Source organism: Coregonus lavaretus (assembly GCF_964263955.1).
Source record: "Coregonus lavaretus genome assembly, chromosome: 10".
NCBI classification, from domain to species: Eukaryota; Metazoa; Chordata; class Actinopteri; order Salmoniformes; family Salmonidae; genus Coregonus; species Coregonus lavaretus.
In genome coordinates this window covers 10001697-10026227 of record NC_139997.1, presented here as the reverse complement: position 1 = coordinate 10026227, position 24531 = coordinate 10001697, and the positions used below count along the sequence as shown (strand labels likewise).

Below are 24531 nucleotides of genomic sequence, written 5' to 3'. Positions count from 1 at the left end.
GATGCGGTGGATTGAGATGCATCCTAGGCAAAAAAACGGATAACTCTAGCTTAAACGGACGGATTTTGATGGGGATTTTGTTGTTATGTCATTTAGATTCATGCACCGGTGCGTCAATCGACTCTAGGGGGTTAAATAGAACATCTCCAAACAATAAGGAAGGAGAACAGCTGTTCTTAGTACTGTAAACCTAGACATGTCTGTCTCTGACACAAACCAACAATATTACTTAAATGACTATCAAGGGATCTGGATCTACAGCTCTAGCTATCTTAATATATTAAGATGTAGGTTTAAGGTTTAATTTATTTGCACCAAAGAAAATAAGTAATAGACAACAATACAGATAAAAACAAATACATAAAAACGGTGTGCAGGTTTGAAGCCCAAGGGCTGATATAAAAACCATACCACAAAAAAAACAATACCAAATACATAAGTACAAAATAAAAAGCTTTGTTAAAACTGATAATAAAACCCACTAATCCTAAATATACAAATGAACCGATCAGCAATCACAATTCTTTTTTTTTTTAAATAATTGTAATTTACATGACTTGACATTCAGAAACCACAGAAAAGGAGTGGCCATGCCATGCACCCGGAGGGTAAACAAATCTCGTTTTTACTTTGTACACTTTGTACTACAGCTTGATTTCCTGAATAGATCAATACGCCTCCAGGTTATACAGTCTATCTCCATAACTACTTCCCTGACCCCTGTCTGACAAACACACCAATATGAACACTGACTTACCTCACACAGTGACTAGTCTCTCTTGATGAATACACTATATATAGAAAAGTATGTGGACACCCTTCAAATGAGTGGAGTTGGCTATTTCAGCCACACCCGTTGCTGACAGGTGTATAAAATTGAGCACACCGCCATGCAATCTCCACAGACAAACATTGTCTATGGACTTTTGGTCATGTAGTGTACATATTTTTTTATCTCAATGAGATCACCAGGTTAAATAAAGGAGTCATTCAAAAACATGGAGGTGACCCCAGCATGACCTTCTCCCCTGTGTGACAAAACTCTCGCACAACATCATTGTTGTGTCACACAGTTAAGAAGTAATTGTTGTGTCGTTTTAACCAACAGTTGACATTTTGGACAGTAGAGTGTTGAGAAACATTATTGTGTGATTTCCAATTTCTGCTGATTCTATCACTGTTTTCTCAGGCCTCGCAAACCACAAAGGCTCAAATATGGACATACAGTGGGGGAAAAAAGTATTTAGTCAGCCACCAATTGTGCAAGTTCTCCCACTTAAAAAGATGAGAGAGGCCTGTAATTTTCATCATAGGTACACGTCAACTATGACAGACAAATTGAGAATAATAATCCAGAAAATCACATTGTAGGATTTTTTATGAATTTATTTGCAAATTATGGTGGAAAATAAGTATTTGGTCACCTACAAACAAGCAAGATTTCTGGCTCTCACAGACCTGTAACTTCTTCTTTAAGAGGCTCCTCTGTCCTCCACTCGTTACCTGTATTAATGGCACCTGTTTGAACTTGTTATCAGTATAAAAGACACCTGTCCACAACCTCAAACAGTCACACTCCAAACTCCACTATGGCCAAGACCAAAGAGCTGTCAAAGGACACCAGAAACAAAAGTGTAGACCTGCACCAGGCTGGGAAGACTGAATCTGCAATAGGTAAGCAGCTTGGTTTGAAGAAATCAACTGTGGGAGCAATTATTAGGAAATGGAAGACATACAAGACCACTGATAATCTCCCTCGATCTGGGGCTCCATGCAAGTTCTCACCTCGTGGGGTCAAAATTATCACAAGAACGGTGAGCAAAAATCCCAGAACCACACGGGGGGACCTAGTGAATGACCTGCAGAGAGCTGGGACCAAAGTAACAAAGCCTACCATCAGTAACACACTACGCCGCCAGGGACTCAAATCCTGCAGTGCCAGACGTGTCCCCCTGCTTAAGCCAGTACATGTCCAGGCCCGTCTGAAGTTTGCTAGAGTGCATTTGGATGATCCAGAAGAGGATTGGGAGAATGTCATATGGTCAGATGAAACCAAAATAGAACTTTTTGGTAAAAACTCAACTCGTCGTTTTTGGAGGACAAAGAATGCTGAGTTGCATCCAAAGAACACCATACCTACTGTGAAGCATGGGGGTGGAAACATCATGCTTTGGGGCTGTTTTTCTGCAAAGGGACCAGGACGACTGATCCGTGTAAAGGAAAGAATTAATGGGGCCATGTATCGTGAGATTTTGAGTGAAAACCTCCTTCCATCAGCAAGGGCATTGAAGATGAAACGTGGCTGGGTCTTTCAGCATGACAATGATCCCAAACACACCGGCCGGGCAACGAAGGAGTGGCTTCGTAAGAAGCATTTCAAGGTCCTGGAGTGGCCTAGCCAGTCTGAAGATCTCAACCCCATAGAAAATCTTTGGAGGGAGTTGAAAGTCCGTGTTGCCCAGCGACAGCCCCAAAACATCACTGCTCTAGAGGAGATCTGCATGGAGGAATGGGCCAAAATACCAGCAAAAATGTGTGAAGACTTACAGAAAACGTTTGACCTGTGTCATTGCCAACAAAGGGTATATAACAAAGTATTGAGAAACTTTGGTTATTGACCAAATACTTATTTTCCACCATAATTTGCAAATAAAATCATAAAAAATCCTACAATGTGATTTTCTGGAATTTTTTTTCTCATTTTGTCTGTCATAGTTGACGTGTACCTATGATGCAAATTACAGGCCTCTCTCATCTTTTTAAGTGGGAGAACTTGCACAATTGGTGGCTGACTAAATACTTTTTTTCCCCACTGTACCTGGTATACTGCAATTAGCTCTTAGGAGGACTTATTTAATTGAATGATTTAGATATCTTTCTTAGATCTGTCTCAGTATGAATCTCCACAGCTACATGTCGTGGGAGGATTTAAATTGCATACTCCTCACGTCCTCTCTCCTCGTCTCTTTCTCAAAACCCATTGTTCCGATCCTTTGACCTTCTCCAATGGGTTTTGAGGAGACAAAGAGGCAAGAGGACGTGAGGAGTATGCAATTGAGATCTTTCCCCTGCCACCCTGAGCAGAAAACCGGAAGAGATCTTCACTTTAAAAGAGCAAAATACCCATCTCAAAGAGCTTGCCAGACAAGTGGAACACTTTGCATCTATATTGGATGTAAGTACAACACCCATTCTATCAACCAATAGATTGCACAAGATTTGCTGATCTTGTTAGCGTGTCAGGTTCCTGTGCACCCCTACTCATTTGTTCCTCAAGTGTATTGTATGGGGGAAAACCAAGAGTACTTGGAGTTGGAAGTGAGTTTTTACAAGCAAGTCTGTCAGGGTTGCAAAACATAATTTATGAGTGTGTTTGACCTCTCCATGATGTGATGTATGTATTAATTAATTAATTAATCAATTAATTGATTAATTCACCACCAGGGCGCAATGTCACTTACAGAATATTCTCAGTCAGGGAATACTTCATGCAACCTTAAACTGCCCTTTATTCGTTTTTTCTTATCAAGATCTGTGTGCAATCATCAACCAGAAACTAGCCTAACACAAAGTACAGTGTTCAAATACACACAAATCAGATTATTATAGACCACAACAGGAAACAACTAGGTGCTACAAAGATAACAAATGATGTGTTAATTAAGTGACTGTCACAAGCATATTTATTGATCCACAACAAATATTTAAATTATTTTGCCTTTATCAAGCAACTTTAAAAGGTTTAGATCATGTACCTGTATTGTTGTAATATTCATGTTATTAATCAACAAATAAAAGTACTGTAACCATCTAATATTGAAAAGTTGCAATATGCTTTGGAATGTCTGGTGTCCCAAATGTTAATAACTTATAAAGTGATTACTTTCATTTTTGCTTTAACAACATTTCCTGGTTTAGGCTGTACAAAACGAAATATATTCATACATTCAGGAACCTATTTACATATATTGCGCTATGACACGTCATCTTACTGTTTATAATACAGCTATGACACGTCATCTTACTGTTTATAATACAGCTATGAGAAGTCATCTTACTGTTTATAATACAGCTATGACACGTCATCTTACTGTTTATAATACAGCTATGACACGTCATCTTACTGTTTATAACACAGCTATAAAACCACAATGGCGACACGTACTCAAATTAACGTCAGCATTGCTGATATTTCGCTAGTTGGTTTGTTAGGTGTCACTGTTGAATTACAACTCTTTATATCCATCAATGAAGGAATCCACACTCAGCCTTCTGTGTAAATCCACCAGGCAGTCAATATCCATCGAAAACTGGAAACAAATAAAGCCATGGTTTTAGGTGTCTCAAACTTATTGTGATAACAACGGTCAATTTGACTAAAGCTGAAATACTGAATAATTATGTACTTACCTCTGAATATGTGTGCTAGAATCGTTGAGCACTGTAGCCTGGATCTACAGTTGAGTAGATCACGTCACCTACAGCAGAGGAAGTCAAAGCACAAATAAACAGACAAACAGTGGCTTGTCATTAAAAGGATATAAAATAACAGTTTATCAATTTATTCAATGATGGATAATATCTGACAACTGTCATAATATCTATCTATATATCTCTGTAATTTCTGAACATGTACCTTCGGTATTGGTTGGATTAGGCAATGGTCCCCTCCTGATTTTCACAAAATAGAAATCGACATGATGAGAAACATTTTTGTGGCAAGGGGAAGACCCTCATCTGCTGTGTGGGTTGTTCCTCTCTCAAGGTGAAACGATTTTCAGCAACTCTTGGTTTGCTTGAAAAATCATTTTATTGATAAAACCTCTCTCACCTGGTGATAGGAGGAGCCGTTCGGGAGAATGATGGTGCTACGGAGACCCTCTGACTGCTGTAGAAGTTCTCATACAGAACAGGAGCTGAGGAGTGAGGACAGAGCAGGCCAGGGGATGAGGACAGAACAGGCCAGGGGGAGGGGTGAGGACAGAGCAGGCCAGGGAGAGGGGTGAGGACAGAGCAGGCCAGGGAGAGGGGTGAGGACAGAGCAGGCCAGGGGATGAGGACAGGCCAGGGGGAGGGGTGAGGACAGAGCAGGCCAGGGGTGAGGACAGAGCAGGCCTGGGGGTGACGGGTGAGGACAGAGAAGGCCAGGGGTGAGGACAGAGCAGGCCAGGGGGTGAGGGGTGAGGACAGAGAAGGCCATTGAGAGGGGTGAGGACAGAGCAGGCCAGGGGGTGAGGGGTGAGGACAGAGCAGGCCAGGGAGAGGGGTGAGGACAGAGCAGGCCAGGGGTGAGGACAGAGCAGGCCAGGGAGAGGGGTGAGGACAGAGCAGGCCAGGGGTGAGGACAGAGCAGGCCAGGGGGTGAGAGGTGAGGACAGAGCAGGCCAGGGGATGAGGGGTGAGGATAGAGCAGGCCAGGGTGTGAGGGGTGAGGACAGAGAAGGCCAGGGGGTGAGGGGTGAGGACAGAACAGGCAAGGGGGTGAGGGGTGAGGACAGAGCAGGGGTGAGGGGTGAGGACAGAGCGGGCCAGGGGATGAGGGGTGAGGACAGAGAAGGCCAGGGGGTGAGGGGTGAGGACAGAGCAGGGGTGAGGGGTGAGGACAGAGAAGGCCAGGGGATGAGGGGTGAGGACAGAGCAGGCCAGGGGATGAGGAGTGAGGACAGAGAAGGCCAGGGGATGAGGGGTGAGGACAGAGCAGGCCAGGGGATGAGGGGTGAGGACAGAGCAGGCCAGGGGATGAGGGGTGAGGACAGAGAAGGCCAGAGGATGAGGACAGAGCAGGCCTGGGGGTGACGGGTGAGGACAGAGAAGGCCAGGGGGTGAAGACAGAGCAGGCCAGGGGGTGAGGGGTGAGGACAGAGCAGGCCAGGGGATGAGGGGTGAGGACAGAGCAGGCCAGGGGATGAGGGGTGAGGACAGAGAAGGCCAGAGGATGAGGACAGAGCAGGCCTGGGGGTGACGGGTGAGGACAGAGAAGGCCAGGGGGTGAAGACAGAGCAGGCCAGGGGGTGAGGGGTGAGGAACGAGCAGGCCAGGGGATGAGGGGTGAGGACAGAGCAGGCCAGGGGATGAGGGGTGAGGACAGAGCAGGCCAGGGGATGAGGGGTGAGGACAGAGCAGGCCAGGGGATGAGGGGTGAGGACAGAGCAGGCCAGGGAGAGGGGTGAGGACAGAGCAGGCCAGGGGTGAGGACAGAGCAGGCCAGGGAGAGGGGTGAGGACAGAGCAGGCCAGGGGTGAGGACAGAGCAGGCCAGGGGGTGAGAGGTGAGGACAGAGCAGGCCAGGGGATGAGGGGTGAGGATAGAGCAGGCCAGGGTGTGAGGGGTGAGGACAGAGAAGGCCAGGGGGTGAGGGGTGAGGACAGAACAGGCAAGGGGGTGAGGGGTGAGGACAGAGCAGGGGTGAGGGGTGAGGACAGAGCGGGCCAGGGGATGAGGGGTGAGGACAGAGAAGGCCAGGGGGTGAGGGGTGAGGACAGAGCAGGGGTGAGGGGTGAGGACAGAGAAGGCCAGGGGATGAGGGGTGAGGACAGAGCAGGCCAGGGGATGAGGAGTGAGGACAGAGAAGGCCAGGGGATGAGGGGTGAGGACAGAGCAGGCCAGGGGATGAGGGGTGAGGACAGAGCAGGCCAGGGGATGAGGGGTGAGGACAGAGAAGGCCAGAGGATGAGGACAGAGCAGGCCTGGGGGTGACGGGTGAGGACAGAGAAGGCCAGGGGGTGAAGACAGAGCAGGCCAGGGGGTGAGGGGTGAGGACAGAGCAGGCCAGGGGATGAGGGGTGAGGACAGAGCAGGCCAGGGGATGAGGGGTGAGGACAGAGAAGGCCAGAGGATGAGGACAGAGCAGGCCTGGGGGTGACGGGTGAGGACAGAGAAGGCCAGGGGGTGAAGACAGAGCAGGCCAGGGGGTGAGGGGTGAGGAACGAGCAGGCCAGGGGATGAGGGGTGAGGACAGAGCAGGCCAGGGGATGAGGGGTGAGGACAGAGCAGGCCAGGGGATGAGGGGTGAGGACAGAGCAGGCCAGGGGATGAGGGGTGAGGACAGAGCAGGCCAGGGGATGAGGGGTGAGGACAGAAAAGGCCAGGGGATAAGGACAGAGCAGGCCTGGGGGTGACGGGTGAGGACAGAGAAGGCCAGGGGGTGAAGACAGAGCAGGCCAGGGGGTGAGGGGTGAGGACAGAGCAGGCCAGGGTATGAGGGGTGAGGACAGAGCAGGCCAAGGGGTGAGGACAGAGCAGGGGTGAGGACAGAGCAGGCCAAGGGGTGAGGGGTGAGGACAGAGCAGGCCAAGGGGTGAGGGGTGAGGACAGAGCAGGCCAAGGGGTGAGGACAGAGCAGGGGTGAGGACAGAGAAGGCCAAGGGGTGAGGGGTGAGGACAGAGCAGGCCAAGGGGTGAGGACAGAGCAGGGGTGAGGACAGAGCAGGCCAAGGGGTGAGGGGTGAGGACAGAGCAGGCCAAGGGGTGAGGGGTGAGGACAGAGCAGGCCAAGGGGTGAGGACAGAACAGGCCAGGGAGTGAGGACAGTACAACTACAATACACAACTAGACTGTCAGGGAGGGGGACCCGGACACACCACAATTTTGCCATCAAGGATGACACAAAAAAGTCAGTCTGATTTTCATTGTGGTCCTTAGATTACCTATAATGTATTGTATGTGCCTGTTGTCAAAGGTGATATGTGAAGAGTGAGAACTGTACCAGGTGGTTTGTCCCCAGTCCGTCTGAGGTTCACAAAGTGTTCTATATCCTCCTGTATGTCACACTGTTCAAGAGATTTCCTCACTTCTTCATAAAGCTGAACCCATAGACACACACAGACACACACAGAAACACACAGACGGACAAGTTAGAAACACAAGCAATACGGAAGGTCACTTACAGCCACAATCCTTAATTTGCTATATTCTTAGAGAATCAATGGGTATCATCAATACAAATGTAATACCAGTAAGTAACTATTACAGATTGCACTAGAAAATAAAGCATTTAAAGTGTGACTTTACCTCATCGCTGGTGACACACTGCTGGGAGAGCTGGTTGATGTGAGTCCACACCATGTTCCTTAGAGTACTGATCCTCTCCACTTCCTGCTTCTCAAATATCTGGATGTAACAGAGCACTGTATTATATATACCAGTAATACAACCTATAGCTGACAAACAAATAACTGGATGTAAATTATATATACCAATCCTACAACACATCTGAAAAGTCATAGTCAATCGATCAATAATATAATAATACTTTTTGCAAAAAAAAATATTTTCAATTTACAATCTGTAGAAACAATGAGAATAGAAGGGTTCAGAACTTTTGTGAAACATCACAGTACAGTTGAAAATATATGGCAAATAGAAATCCTATATGGATGGTGTTAAGAGATAGATGGGAGATATTGAATGGAGCTGAAGGATGGGACTAATAACAACTAACAAGAACTAATAACAACAAGATAACTAATGTAAAGCATACTGTGTCCATAATAAGTATATAGGTTGAGAGCTTTTGTGAAAGAGCACAGTTAGAAAGATATGGCATATAGAAGCAAACCGGATGGACATCATGAAAATGATCGGAGAGGTTGAGGGTAGAGGAAGTTCAGGAGTAAAAACAAACAAAATATATAATTATTGTAAAATTGACTGTGTCCATAAAATGTTTATAGTATGTATAAGCTGGAAGTAGAGGCCTAAGCGTTGATGTTCACTAGTTTACTCCAATTAGGGAAGGGGTGGTGGGGTTTGAAGTAATAAAGGGAAATATATATTTTTTAAAGGATATGTATGTACATATATGTATTTATGTATGTATGTGTATGTATGTACAGTTGAAGTCGGAAGTTTACATACACCTTAGCCAAATACATTTAAACTCCTTTTCACATTTAATCCTAGTAAAAATTCCCTGTCTTAGGTCAATTAGGATCACCACTTTATTTTAAGAATGTGAAATGTCAGAATAATAGTAGAGAGAACGATTTATTTCAGCTTTTATTTCTTTCATCACATTCCCAGTGGGTCAGAAGTTTACATACACTCAATTAGTATTTGGTAGCATTGCCTTTCAATTGTTTAACTTGGGTCAAACGTTTCGGGTAGCCTTCCACAAGCTTCCCACAATAAGTTGGGTGAATTTTGGCCCATTCCTCCTGACAGAGCTGGTGTAACTGAGTCAGGTTTGTAGGCCTCCTTGCTCGCACATGCTTTTTCAGTTCTGCCCACAACTTTTCTATAGGATTGAGGTCAGGGCTTTGTGATGGCCACTCCAATACCTTGACTTTGTTGTCCTTAAGCCATTTTGCCACAACTTTGGAAGTATCCTTGGGGTCATTGTCCATTTGGAAGACCCATTTGCGACCAAGCTTTAACTTCCTGACTGATGTCTTGAGATGTTGCTTCAATATATCCACATAATTTTCCTTCCTCATGATGCCATCTATTTTGTGAAGTGCACCAGTTCCTCCTGCAGCAAAGCACCCCCACAGCATGATGCTGCCACCCCCGTCCTTCATGGTTGGGATGGTGTTCTTCTGCTTGCAAGCAGTTTTTCCTCCAAACATAACGATGGTCATTATGGCCATACAGTTCTATTTTTGTTTCATCAGACCAGAGGACATTTCTCCAAAAAGTACGATCTTTGTCCCCATGTGCAGTTGTAAACCGTAGTCTGGCTTTTTTATGGCGGTTTTGGAGCAGTGGCTTCTTCCTTGCTGAGCGGCCTTTCAGGTTATGTCGATATAGGACTCGTTTTACTGTGGATATAAATCTGTTTCCTCCAGCATCTTCACAAGGTCCTTTGCTGTTGTTCTGGGATTGATTTGCACTTTTCGCACCAAAGTACGTTCATCTCTAGGAGACAGAACGCGTCTCCTTCCTGAGCGGTATGACGGCTGCGTGGTCCCATGGTGTTTATACTTGCATACTATTGTTTGTACAGATGAACGTGGTACCTTCAGGCATTTGGAAATTGCTCCCAAGAATGAACCAGACTTGTAGAGGTCTCCCATTTTTTTCTGAGGTCTTCGCTTTCTTTTGATTTTCCCATGATGACAAGCAAAGAGGCACTGAGTTTGAAGGTAGGCCTTGAAATACATCCACAGGTACACCTCCAATTGACTCAAATGATGTCAATTAGCCTATCAGAAACTTCTAAAGCCATGACATCATTTTCTGGAATTTTCCAAGCTGTTTAAAGGCACAGTCAACTTAGTGTATGTAAACTTCTGACCCACTGGAATTGTGATACAGTGAATTATAAGTGAAATAATTTGTCTGTAAACAATTGTTGGAAAATTACTTGTGTCATGCACAAAGTAGATGTCCTAACCGACTTGCCAAAACTATAGTTTGTTAACAAGAAACTTGTGGAGTGATTGAAAAATGAGTTTCAATGACTCCAACCTAAGTGTATGTAAACTTCCGACTTCAACTATATTTGTGAGGGGAAAAAACTTTTTTTTTTTTTTTTACATTTTAGCAGACGCTCTTATCCAGAGCGACTTACAGTTAGTGAATACATATATATATATATTTTTTTATACTGGCCCCCCGTGGGAAACGAACCCACAACCCTGGCGTTGCAAACGCCATGCTCTATCAACTGAGCTACATCCCTGCCGGCCATTCCCTCCCTTACCCTGGACGACTTGTGCGCCGCCCATGAGTCTCCCGGTCGCGGCCGGCTGCAACAGAGCCTGGATTCGAACCAGGATCTCTAGTGGCACAGTTAGCACTGCGATGCAGTGCCTTAGACCACTGCGCCACTCAGGAGTACAATGGGGGAATGGAAGTGATGCAGACAATTACATTGATGGAAGTTACAATATATCTGCAATATTAAAGCTGATCTACCCCCCCAAAAAAATAAAAAAATAAAATAAAGTTAAACAAATACAAAATAAATAAATAAATAATAAAAACTACTACAACATATAGCTGACAAACAAATAACTGGATGTAAATGATATATACCAATACTACAACATATAGCTGACAAACAAATACCTGGATGTAGTCAAAGTATTACACCAGTAATACAGTATGTAACTAACAAAGAAACTAAATACAGTGGGGGGAAAAGTATTTAGTCAGCCACCAATTGTGCAAGTTTTCCCACTTAAAAAGATGAGAGAGGCGTGTAATTTTCCTCATAGGCCACTCCAGGACCTTGAAATGCTTCTTACGAAGCCCCTCCTTCGTTGCCCGGGCGGTGTGTTTGGGATCATTGTCATGCTGAAAGACCCAGCCACGTTTCATCTTCAATGCCCTTGCTGATGGAAGGAGGTTTTCACTCAAAATCTCACGATACATGGCCCCATTCATTCTTTCCTTTACACGGATCAGTCGTCCTGGTCCCTTTGCAGAAAAACAGCCCCAAAGCATGATGTTTCCACCCCCATGCTTCACAGTAGGTATGGTGTTATTTGGATGCAACTCAGCATTCTTTGTCCTCCAAACACGACGAGTTGAGTTTTTACCAAAAAGTTCTATTTTGGTTTCATCTGACCATATGACATTCTCCCAATCCTCTTCTGGATCATCCAAATGCACTCTAGCAAACTTCAGACGGGCCTGGACATGTACTGGCTTAAGCAGGGGGACACGTCTGGCACTGCAGGATTTGAGTCCCTGGCGGCGTAGTGTGTTACTGATGGTAGGCTTTGTTACTTTGGTCCCAGCTCTCTGCAGGTCATTCACTAGGTCCCCCCGTGTGGTTCTGGGATTTTTGCTCACCGTTCATGTGATCATTTTGACCCCACGGGGTGAGATCTTGCGTGGAGCCCCAGATCGAGGGAGATTATCAGTGGTCTTGTATGTCTTCCATTTCCTAATAATTGCTCCCACAGTTGATTTCTTCAAACCAAGCTGCTTACCTATTGCAGATTCAGTCTTCCCAGCCTGGTGCAGGTCTACAATTTTGTTTCTGGTGTCCTTTGACAGCTCTTTGGTCTTGGCCATAGTGGAGTTTGGAGTGTGACTGTTTGAGGTTGTGGACAGGTGTCTTTTATACTGATAACAAGTTCAAACAGGTGCCATTAATACAGGTAACGAGTGGAGGACAGAGGAGCCTCTTAAAGAAGAAGTTACAGGTCTGTGAGAGCCAGAAATCTTGCTTGTTTGTAGGTGACCAAATACTTATTTTCCACCATAATTTGCAAATAAATTCATTAAAAATCCTACAATGTGATTTTCTGGAGAAAAAAATTCTAAATTTGTCTGTCATAGTTGACGTGTACCTATGATGAAAATTACAGGCCTCTCTCATCTTTTTAAGTGGGAGAACTTGCACAATTGGTGGCTGACTAAATACTTTTTTCCCCACTGTATCATCATGCTTTCTGGCCCTTACCTCACATGCTTTAATGTGTTCGTTCAGCCAGTCCTCCCTGGTTTTTCCCAGCACAGACACATTCTGCATGTATAGCCTGTCTGGGATTAAAATCAGAGATTTCATCTTGGGAGACCATACTATAGTGGCACATTTTAGATTCTCTTTAGACTATATTGCTGTTTTCCCTGTTGATGGTTGCTAAGAGACCAAAGGAGAATATGTTGTCATTCTTACCAGCTTCTTCTGCATTCTGCTTTGCTTGCAGTGTTTTTGTCAATAGCTGAAAGATGATGAAGAAGAAAAGCATTGATTCTGTACTTGATTCAACTCTTTCTTGTGTTCAAGTATTACTTTCAATGCAATGCTGCATACCGGAGTGAAAGCACATGTCTGATTGGTAAATGTCCTCTTCATAAACTAGATAGCCTTGTTCTTCCTGTGGTCAGTGTAGTCCTAATTATTGTGGTCTGTTTCCTGGTGTCAGTGTAGGTCTGATTCCTGTGGTCAGTGTAGTCCTAATTCTTGTGGTCTGATTCCTGGTGTCAGTGTAGGTCTGATTCCTGTGGTCAGTGTAGGCTTAATTCTTGTGGTCTGATTCCTGTGGTTAGTGTAGGCCTAATTCTTGTGGTCTGATTCCTGTGGTCAGTGTAGGCCTAATTCTTGTGGTCTGATTCCTGTGGTCAAAATAGGCCTGCTATTTCCTTTAAACACTAGTGCTTTCGGTTTATTTTTTATTTTATTTTTATTTATTTTTTAATTGACAAATACAGTGAATAAGTGATTGATGAGGAGATAAAGGAGATGGAGGAAATGGAAAGTGTTGCAGTCTGGGTTTGAACCCATGACTCCAGGGGTAATGTGTGGTCCGGGGCCAGCAACACTAACACTATACCATCCCCCCCGCAGTCTCTCAGAATACCTACCTTTTCCTGCTGCTTGGCATTGCTGGTGCTAGCATTACGGTTCATGTTCTGTTCTGCTTCCTCTTTGTCTCGACACTTCTGCTCGTATGTCTTCTTTGACTGTGGTTAATGACATGGAATGACCGTTAGTGACAGGGAGGGGGGTTGGTGGGGGGGTTAGTGACAGGTGGGGGGGTTAGTGGGGGGGGTTGGTGACAAGGAGGGTGGTTGGTGGGGGTGGGGGGTTAGTGACATGGAGTGGGGTTGGTGAGATATTCTACAGACACCCGACAAGGCCCAAATCCACGTCATTCGCATGAGAAAGAGACAGAGATATCGTGGACGTAGGTCGGGGTGCCTTGTAAGGATCCGACGGCGAGCGAGTAAACTGCCTCTTCCATCAATACTATTAGCCAATGTTCAATCATTTGAAAATAAATTGGACGACCTAAGATTAAGGTTATCCTACCAACGGGACATTAAAAAGTGTAATATCTTATGTTTCACAGAGTCGAAGCTGAACGACGACATGGATAACATACAGCTGGCGGGATATACACTACATTGGCAGGATAGAACGGCTGACTCCGGTAAGACAAGGGGTGGCGGACTGTGTATATTTGTAAACAACAGCTGGTCCATAAAATCTAATACTAAGGAAGTCTCGAGGTTTTGCTCGCCTGAGGTAGAGTATCTCATGATAAGCTGTAGACCACACTATTTACCAAGAGAGTTTTCATCTTTTTCGTAGCTGTCTATTTACCACCACAAACTGATGCTGGCACTAAGATTGCACTCAATGAGCTGTATAAGGCCATAAGTAAACAGGAAAACACTCATCCAGAGGCAGCGCTCCTAGTGGCCGGGGACTTTAATGCAGGGAAACTTAAATCCGTTCTACCTAATTTCTACCAGCATGTTAAATGTGCAACCAGAGAAAAAAAAACTCTATACCACCTTTACTCCACACACAGAGACGCGTTCAAAGCTCTCCCTCACCCTCCATTTGGCAAATCTGACCATAACTCTATCCTCCTGATTCCTGCTTATAAGCAAAAACTAAAGCAGGAAGCACCAGTGACTCGGTTAATAAGGAAGTGGTCAGATGACGCAGATGCTAAGCTACAGGACTGTTTTGCTAGCACAGACTGGAATATGTTCCGGGATTCTTCCGACAGCATTGAGGAGTACACCATATCAGTCACTGGCTTCTTCAATAAGTGCATCGATGACGTCGTCCCCACAGTGACCGTACGTACATATCCCAACCAGAAGCCATGGATTACAGGCAACATCCGCACTGAGCTAAAGGGTAGAGCTGCCGCTTTCAAGGAGCGGGACTCTAACCCGGACGCTTATAAGAAATCCCGCTATGCCCTCCGACTAACCATCAAACAGGCAAAGAGTCAATACAGGACTAAGATTGAATCGTACTACACCGGCTCCGACGCTCGTCGGATGTGGCAGGGCTCGAAAACTATTACAGACTACAAAGGGAAGCACAGGCCTACCAGACGAGCTAAATCACTTCTATGCTCGCTTCGAGGCAAGAAACACTGAAGCATGCATGAGAGCATCAGCTGTTCCGGATGACTATGTGATCACGCTCTCTGTAGCCGATGTGAGTAAGACTTTTAAGTAGGTCAACATTCACAAGGCCGCAGGGCCAGACGGATAACCAGGACGTGTACTCCGAACATGCGCTGACCAACTGACAAGTGTCTTCACTGACATTTTCAACATGTCCCTGACTGAGTCTGTAATACCAACATGTTTCAAGCAGACCACCATAGTCCCTGTGCCCAAGAATGACTACCGACCCGTAGCACTCACGTCTGTAGCCATGAAGTACTTTGAAAGGCTGGTCATGGCTCACATCAACACCATTTTCCCAGAAACCCTAGACCCACTCCAATTTGCATACCGCCCCAACAGATCCACAGATGATGCAATCTCTATTGCACTCCACACTGCCCTTTCCCACCTGGACAAGAGGAACACCTACGTGAGAATATTATTCATTGACTACAGCTCAGCGTTCAACACCATAGTGCCCTTTAAGCTCATCACTAAGCTAAGGACCCTGGGGCTAAACACCTCCCTCTGCAACTGGATCCTGGACTTACTGACAGGCCGCCCCCAGGTGGTAAGGGTCGGTAACAACACATCTGCCACGCTGATCCTCAACACGGGGGCCCCTCAGGGGTGCATGCTCAGTCCCCTCCTGTTCTCCCTGTTCACCCATGACTGCATGGCCAGGCACGACTCCAACACCATCATTAAGTTTGCCGACAACAGAACAGTGGTAGGCCAGATCACCGACAACGATGAGACAGCCTATAGGGAGGAGGTCAGAAACCTGGCTGTGTAGTGCCAGGATAACAACCTCTACCTCAACGTGATCAAGACAAAGGAAATGATTGTGGACTACAGGAAAAAAAAGAGGACTGAGCAAGCCCTCATTCTCATCGACGGGGCTGTAGTGGAACAGGTTGAGAACTTCAAGTTCCTTGGGGTCCACATCACCAACAAACTATCATGGTCCAAACACACCAAGACAGTCGTGAAGAGGGCACGACAAAGCCTATTCCCCCTCAGGAGCCTGAAAAGATTTGGCATGAGTCCTCAGATCCTCAAAACGTTCTACAGCTGCACCATCAGAGCATCCTGACTGGTTGCATCACCGCCTGGTATGGCAACTGCTCGGCCTCCGATCGCAAGGTACTCAACACCATAATGCGTACTGCCCAGTACATCACTGGGGCCAAGCTTCCTGCCATCCAGGACCTCCATACCAGGCGGTGTCAGAGGAAGGCCCTAAAAATTGTCAAAGACTCCAGCCACCCTAGTCATAGACTGTTCTCTCTGCTACCACACAGCAAGCGGTACAGGAGCGCCAAGTCTAGGTCCAAAGGGCTTCTTAACAGCCATAAGACTGCTGAACAGTTAATCAAATGGCTACCTGGACTATTTGCAATTTTATTATTATCTATTATTATTTTTTGCACTGACTCTCTTGCACAGGCTTGATGTACAGTCACTGGACTCTAACCACACACCCACACATACTGCACTGACACTCCAACACACACACATACACACACACAGACACACTCACAAACCACACACACACATGCATATTGACGCCACACACACATACACACATACATTCACATTCCTTCACACTCTTCACAACCGCTGCTGCTACTCTCTGTTTATTATCTATGCATATTCACTTCACCCCTACCTACATGTACATATTACCTCAATTACCTCGACTACCCCGTACCCCTGCACATTGACTCGGTACCCATACCCCTTGCATATAGCCTCGTTATTTTTATTATGGTTCTATTTTTCCTTTAGTTTATTCTGCAAATCTTTGTTGGTTAAGGGCTCGTTGGTTAAGGGCTCGTAAGTAAGCATTTCACTGTAAGGTCTACACCTGTTGTATTTGACGCATGTGACAAATACAATTCATCATAATCTAAAAGGTAAAACTGATCATATATCAGCACTCCTACTCTGTGAATATGGGCCCAGGACTGACTCCAGCTCTCTCTGAGTGGAACTCCACAAAACATAACCTTTGCCCTGTAGCCCTGCAGGATATATGGGAATAATAAGGAAAACAGAAGGATAATGTGTTTTTATAGCTATTGTTATTCCCAGAACCCGATACAGATGTAGGATCTTTATTTGATCACTCTTCTGTTGCTGAGATTTTTCCTGCACCCAAGGAAATAAAGATGACCTTCATGTTTTACATAAATTCACTGAAAACCCACACTAACACACAGTTATATTAACATTATTGCACTTTTCATGTAGCCTACTTTTGGCCAGCTAAAAGCCTAACCACCGATCAAGCAACATTTTGTTGCTGCAGGATTCTTTTGCTGTGACAATGGTCAAATTAAGATCCTACATGTGTATGGAACAGACTTTGTCATATTGTTTTACAAACCAAATGTAGTCTAAATAGACCATACTAGACAAGGGACCTGCTCAGTGACCTGCTCTTTGTAGGCTACATAATATGTATGTAATCATGTACTATGTACTAATTTACAGTAACTGCCCCAGTACATATAATGAAACTCTACATTTATTTGAGAGGTTCCTCCATTCTTCACTCCCCATGGCTGTTGATGAACTTCCCTCTTCTCAGATAAAGGATTACTTAGATTACAAGACTGCTTCATGTTTTGGTAACATGATGACTGAAACTAGACATGCCTTTAGAGAACAAATGATCAATTCAGGATTACTTCGTTTAGGGATGATAACTGGTGGTTTGTCTAACAATGTAGGAAAGTTATCCAGCTTACCTCCATGGCTTTCTTGAACTGTGTGGCCCTCTGTTTGTGTAGGGCATCCATATGTTGTTCTACCTGTGAAGAAGAGGTTTCAAAGATAATATATTAAAGCAAAGAAGATAGAGATTATATATCCATGATTTGCAATTACAGTGCACCCCTATAGTTATCACATCTGTGCAGGACGATTAAGATTAAGATCACTTTATTTGTCAATTGTACACAAGGTCCAACTGAAATTTGACTTCCGCTTTGTCCTAACCCCTCCGAAAGACACAGAGGTTGCAGGTTTCCGTCAGACATGGGATTCGAACTGGCAACCCTCCGGTTGCTGGCTTGCCTCTCTATATACGTTGATATAAGCGATTTTAAGCAATTGATCACTACAACTGCATTCACTATTAAGCAGAGTGCACTGTATTAGCAATGCATGAGATCTATAATTAATTAAAGGTTGTATGACTTCCTACATTTATTTGGCATTTAAGTAATTGTTATTCTAATGTACCTTTTTTCTTGCCTCTTTCTGTCTTTCTCTGAAGTCCTCAATTTTTTTCGCCTCGTCCCGCATTGTTTGTGCCAGTTGTAGGTGTGATAAACTTACATGTTCAGTTTCTATGTTGTAAAGTTGGGGTTTGAATGAGTTAGTAAATTACATGAACCCACACACACACTCAAACTCGCACTCACACTCACTCACTTATTCACTCACTCACTTACATGCACACACATGGAAATACAAAAAATAGAGCTTAGTCATCAACATACATCATCAGAAAAATGTGTTGTGACAGCAACACTTACGCAGTTTGAACACGTCCAGCGATCTCTTCAGTGTGCTAAATTATTAAACAAACAAACAAACACTAGCTTTATGAAAAGTAATGCATGCAGTACAACCTACACTGTTCAAATTAAGTGTTTTGTAACACTACAACCAACTGAGCTGCCACCAACGTTGCTAGAGTGTTGAAACACATAATCCTGAGATGTTCTGAAACCTGAAATGGTGTGTTGTAACACCACATAATCAAGAGTTGTGCAACACCTTGCCAGAGACTGGGAGCACTAAAGGGAAATGATAAAAACACTATTTTGTTGTTTTGAGTCCTGTTTAGTGCAGAAATAGATTCATTTTCATTTGGTGCCGTTTCCTCTATCTAAAGATCCTAAACACTAATTATGGCGTTTCGAATCCTATCTAGTGCAGAATGCATTCCCTGCTCTTATATGGTGTGTGTTAATAAACTCCTCTTTAGTAATTCCAAAATGTCAAATGTAAAGTATTATTCTCAAACAAAGAACACCTGAAAATATAGTTTTGTGAAAATGCAAATTAATAAGATTGTCTAGGATAATAATTAATACAAGCACAATTAATCATTAGTACAAGCTTCAAATGCTTAATTTTTTTCGTTGCAAATTATCCAATGACAAAACGTTAACAGGTCTTTCACATTTTTATATTGATAAAGTAATATTCATATTCTTCAAAATCAAGGGAATATGGCATTATATTCAGATATATTCATATACTGTATACATTGTATTCAGATGGATTGAATCACAGTACAGTTGAGTTAGATGATATGATTGACAGTTGACAGTTCAGTTGGCATTAATCTGTGATCCTTGTCTTGATTGGTTGTGATTAGGATTGACCAGCCGGTGGGAAACGTAGTATGTATGTATGTATGTATGTATGTATGTATGGTTTTCTGCAGGTAGACAGAGAAACAGCATAACAAGCAAAAATGACATATAAAGTACATGAACACATAATTAGTTATTAACAGCTATAATATAAATAAATTGCAATATGAATATCCAATAATGAAACATATAAATAGAAATATATGCGAATGCATATAAATGAATAAAGGTATGCTAATATAGCAAAAAGATAACAATATGAATGTAAAAAGACAAAGCTATAGACAAAGCTGATAAAGGTAGTAGACAAACATGCCAGTGACACGTGTCGATTAACTACATGTAGCATTAAGAAAACTGGGCATTATTCATTACATCTTACAGCGGAAACAGTTTACCGTTTAAGAACCAAACAGAAGCAAACAGAGCACACAACAGGGGGGGGAACTACTTCCAATATAAACAATTGTTTTCGTAGCAAAATAGATTCAGTTTGGAGTAAACGTAAAATGTATTACCTTTTAATGTGCCATGAACACAACCAGTCATGATGTTTTCATCTGATTGTCAAACCAATCACTTCAAAACGTTGGTTACCTTCGCACGTTCATCCAGAATAATTCCAGCATCTCGAACAGTGCACTTTTCTTCAATTCGCAAGTGACTGAAACTATCTCACCGGAGAAAGCATCAGAGCGGTGGAATAAAAGTGGAATTCCACAAAAATATTCTCCATAGTCCCTACTCAGACTTGAGAGAAGTTTAAGTATTCAGCAAAATGTTTTAAATTAAGTCCATTTTCTATTGACTTAAGTCGCCGTTAAGTCTACTTATCTCAAGTATGAATTGGACCTCATGTGCTCAGTGTTACAAGGCTGGTTCAGTTAAACCGTTGAGTCCTGAAGACTGTCTGAGTGGACTAAGGAAGTGTCTTGACAAACAGGAGACCCAGGTTCAAATCCACCTTGTCACACAAATACCAGAGATGAAGGCCCACTTTATACATGTTATATCATGTTACCTCTACTATAACTTACATAGCCCTAAACATTTTGATTGTAACCTAATTTATAATATCACAATGAGCCTGGCTCTAGGAAAAGTATTACATGCCCAGTGTTAGATATTTCAGCAAATTGTGGAACATATGACAGCTCTGTCTCTTAATGTACAAATACCCAACAATAAGTAGTAAAATATTGATTGAAACTTATCATCAATCAATGTTTAGGCTAACCATTTGTATTTCCAAACCATTTGATTAAACCATTTGATTGTATTAGAGACACCGTCTGCAAATAAATATTGTTGTGTTTTTACATGCACTGAGACCCCAAAAAGTGTTTTCACAACACTCTCTTAAAAACACCAATCCTCAGATTGAAGAACCACTTTGGGTGTTTCAGAATACTTCAATTCTGTTTTAAAACACTTTCTGTGTATCATAACACTTACATTGGGTTTTACATTCAAACACCCTTCAAACACCAGATCTCAGCTTTGGTGCATTACTTTTCATGGTTTCATTAGACAATGGTGGTGTTTTGAGTCTTTCCATTTTAACAGTGTAACTTCACACAATCAGTAAGTGTAACCAGCATGAGCTGTTTGATTATTCCGTTTTAGAGCAATCACTTTACTGGAAAAGGCCTTAATCACAAAACCAAACAGGTGAACATACTGAAACAGGATGGGCACTCAAGCCATAGACAGAATCCTTCTCAACAGAAAAAGCCTCAACAGCAATTCAATCTTATAACAGTAATGCACTAATAACACTAATGTATACTTTTATTTCTCTGTATAGTTCTGCGTGGGCCATTGCGCCACTGCAGATACCATCTTTCTACATGTGAAACAAATGGTGATATGCGTACATGTTTATTTTAATGAATAAACAACCGACAAAACAATAAACAAACGAAACGTGAAGTCCAAGGTAGAACACAAAACATACCTACACGGAACAAGATCCCACAAACCACTAGTGCCAATAGGCTGCCTAAGTATGGTCCCCAATCAGAGACAACGAGCGACAGCTGCCTCTGATTGGGAACCACACCGGCCAACATAGAAATGTCCATTCTAGAACCTATAACATAGAACAACACAACACAGAAAATACACACCCTGACTCAACAAATACGAGTCCCCAGAGTCAGGGCGTGACACAGACTGGCACCCAGGCAATCAGAAGGCTATTAAATATGTTATGTGATGGCTTTTAAGGGCTTTCAACAAAGCCCATCGGGGGGGTACTGGCCATCTGGCATTTCGGGCAAATGCCAGATGGGCTGGTCCATTTGTTGCCTAGTGGGCCTGTCTACCTTGGTTTTTTGATTGCAAAATCATCATTATCTGGCCTCAAGTCAAATATTGGGTTGGTGTGAGGGCCTCGAGGAAAATAATGGGCTGGTGTGGGGGCCTCAAGTAAAATAATGGATTGGTGTGGGGGCCTCAAGTAAAATAATGGATTGGTGTGGGGGCCTCGAGGAAAATAATGGGTTGGTGTGGGGGCCTCAAGTAAAATAATGGGTTGGTGTGGGGGCCTCAAGGAAAATAATGGGTTAGTGTGGGGGCCTCGAGGAAAAAAATAGGCAGGTGTGAGGGCCTCAAGGAAACATTTTTACCGGTGTGTTAGAAATGCCAAAGCCGATTTTTGGTCCTAGTCCGCCCCTGAAGTTCCCCTACCTTCATTAGCAGGCCTTTCAAATTATTTCTGTATACATTTTTACAGTCACTGACTGATGGCAAGCAATCTCTACTCAAGAATTCATAACATCAGCAACAGGAATATTTACTTACTTCATCTCATTGTGCCCACACACCTTCTTGGAGAGACCCAGTAGCTCTTTGGCATACTTCTCCTCTATGGATGCTCTGAAAGATAACCAAACACGTCTCTTCAGACAGTTAACAAACGTTAGCTACAGTACGTGCATGAGAGAACATTAGGCTATAGCGTGAGGATCTGCACCACAATGCACCACAGAAGGGAAGTCCACAGTGTCCATGAGATTTTTAAAAAGATAACTTCAAAACTGCTTTCAGTTTCTTTAGCTTAAAGGAACTAACATATGCAAAATCCCACTTTATATCTTTCAATACAACAGTGTTGTTATGGAGTTGTTTCCTTGTGCATGACTGATTGCACAGTCTGTTTTGTGCTTCGATTAATCATTAAACACTACAGTCCAGAGAGGAGGAAGGAAACAACAAATTCAAAAGTATTAAACACAGTAATGATTCATAATAAGAACTTTGATCAAGTATGCTGTATCAGTTGGTCGGGAATTTAAGATTGGGAGGAAAAATCTTCACATTCAAATCATGTGGTGTATACACAGTAAATATGAAGTAGGACGAGCTAAAGACAAATATGTAAACTATAGTCTACATGCTGTCTTAGATTGACACTGACACCATTCTAGACCATTGGATAATAGTGGCATTTCTGTCCAAAATGAGGAAATAGCAGATAAAACAGATTAACCCCTCGCTTTTACTGTAAGTGCACACTCAGTGACACCAGAAACAGGAAACACAGCAGCAGTGTTTGTGGAACACCAACACCATTCACAGTACACTTTGCCCAGATGTAGAATTATTAATTTTCTGTGCCCAAATGATGACTGGCTTTCTTACTTCTGTGTTGTGAATGAAGCCCTCGTGCCCTTTGAAAAGGTCAGTCCACAACAAAACATGATTGATATTCAGTTGATGTAAACATAGACACAACAACCCCATACTGTCTTTTGTTTCAGAGCATATTCTCTGTAGTAGTCTGAGGATTCAATTAAATGGTTTCTATTGGATGATATCTCACATGGTTTCTCACCTGGCTTTCATGAAGTCTTCTATCTCCTTGCATGTCCTCTTACCATCGTTGAGGTGCTGGATGATATAGTCATAACCCCCGGTACTGGTCAGCTCCCCGTTCTGGCAACATTGGGGAAGATGGAATAATAATACGTCAGCATGGATGGCCTCTCACGCCCTCCCAGTACTGGTCTATCAGAACCTTATACTCCTCGCTGCATTGCCTTTTAACAGTCTATCAAAAAGGAAACAACTCATTACAACATTTCTGACAGAGAGAAGACCCCCAAAGGCCAAAACCAAAATAATCCAGAATGTAAAAGCTTCCCAATGGGCTTTAGCACACAATACATCAGACTACGGAAACAATAAAGCTAACAGCAATGAAGCAATATAAGTATTTCGTGAGCATGAATAAATATGTGTTTGGGATGATAAACTGCAGTTGAAGTACCCTGTAATGTATGTCTGCATGAGATAATGACATATAATCATTTTAACCACATGTGATTAGAGGTATACATCAGGCCTACACTGTAGGGGTAGGAATACTCCTGAGCCCTGCCAATCTGATTGGCATCTGCATATTTTACAAGGTGTTCAAAAGGACCAGAACTACACTGCTGGGTAGGAGACATGCTAACAAAACATCCAGTCCATGCAGTGTGTAATATTCTGAATAAGTTCAATGACCTAACAGACATCACTAGACCTGTTAAATAGATCATTGTGTATGCTCCTTCAGTTGTGTTTATAAATGATTTCGAGCTCTAAAAACAAATAGTTCTGCAAGCACAATTATTGAGGGTGAAGCTCAGATGACACACAATGCAAATACAAACATTTTCACTTACCCAAAAGTAATCCTTAAAGTGAAGTTCTCTCATTGTAGACGAGAATTGCGGCAGTAGAACTCTTGTAATTCCGCTGGTTTTTGCGACGTTATTACTGTGTTAGTGACTTATGGATTTCTCATAGGAGTGCTGCGTTTATGACTCCGCTCATATCTCAATGGAGCACTAAGTATTCTTCGCTGGGTCCTAACGACCGACGAGATAGCGCAAGAGAGATCAAGAGCGAGCGCGAGAGAGAGATGGGGTGCAACTTGGTGGTCACAAGCAGAACAGCAGGAGAGAAGAAAGGATATCTTTGAATCTATTGGGTCTTGGTTCCTCTTTTATCTGTATTTATGCCCTTGTAAATATGCTTTTATTGGTGAAATCAGGTTATATCTGGAGATCAGTTAAAAATCCTAATTGGCAAGCTGACATACAGAAGTTAAGTATTTGTATTATGGATCCCCATTAGCTGCTGCCAAGGCAACAGCTACTCTTCCTGGGGTCCAAACATTAATTTTACTGCAGTGGGCTAAATCAGGATCACACAGAGTGTTTCTTGGTAGTCTTAAACAAATCAACTTTGAAACAAAAGTATACACCTCACACGCATGGTTATGGGCTTTAAAAAAAAGAAAGGAAAGGGCTACCGCACATCACACAAA

The 24531-nt window shown here is 43.3% G+C and overlaps 1 protein-coding gene across 1 annotated transcript; it reads right to left on the bottom strand.

Moving 5' to 3' along the window:
• Window positions 1-3654: 3654 nt before the first annotated feature.
• On the bottom strand, window positions 3655-24043 carry LOC311136248 (proline-serine-threonine phosphatase-interacting protein 2-like). The gene is made up of 15 exons (XM_084170379.1): window positions 23885-24043; window positions 23050-23150; window positions 22017-22091; window positions 18363-18397; window positions 18067-18173; window positions 17571-17633; window positions 13261-13359; window positions 12572-12617; window positions 12356-12435; window positions 8011-8109; window positions 7706-7802; window positions 4832-4916; window positions 4637-4671; window positions 4411-4478; window positions 3655-4310 (listed from the first exon to the last, which is right to left on the bottom strand). Exons 1-14 carry the CDS (start codon window positions 23915-23917, stop codon window positions 4426-4428), a joined length of 1008 nt encoding a protein of 335 aa, XP_084026505.1. The 5' UTR covers window positions 23918-24043; the 3' UTR covers window positions 3655-4310; window positions 4411-4425.
• Between the last annotated feature and the right edge of the window lie 488 nt (window positions 24044-24531).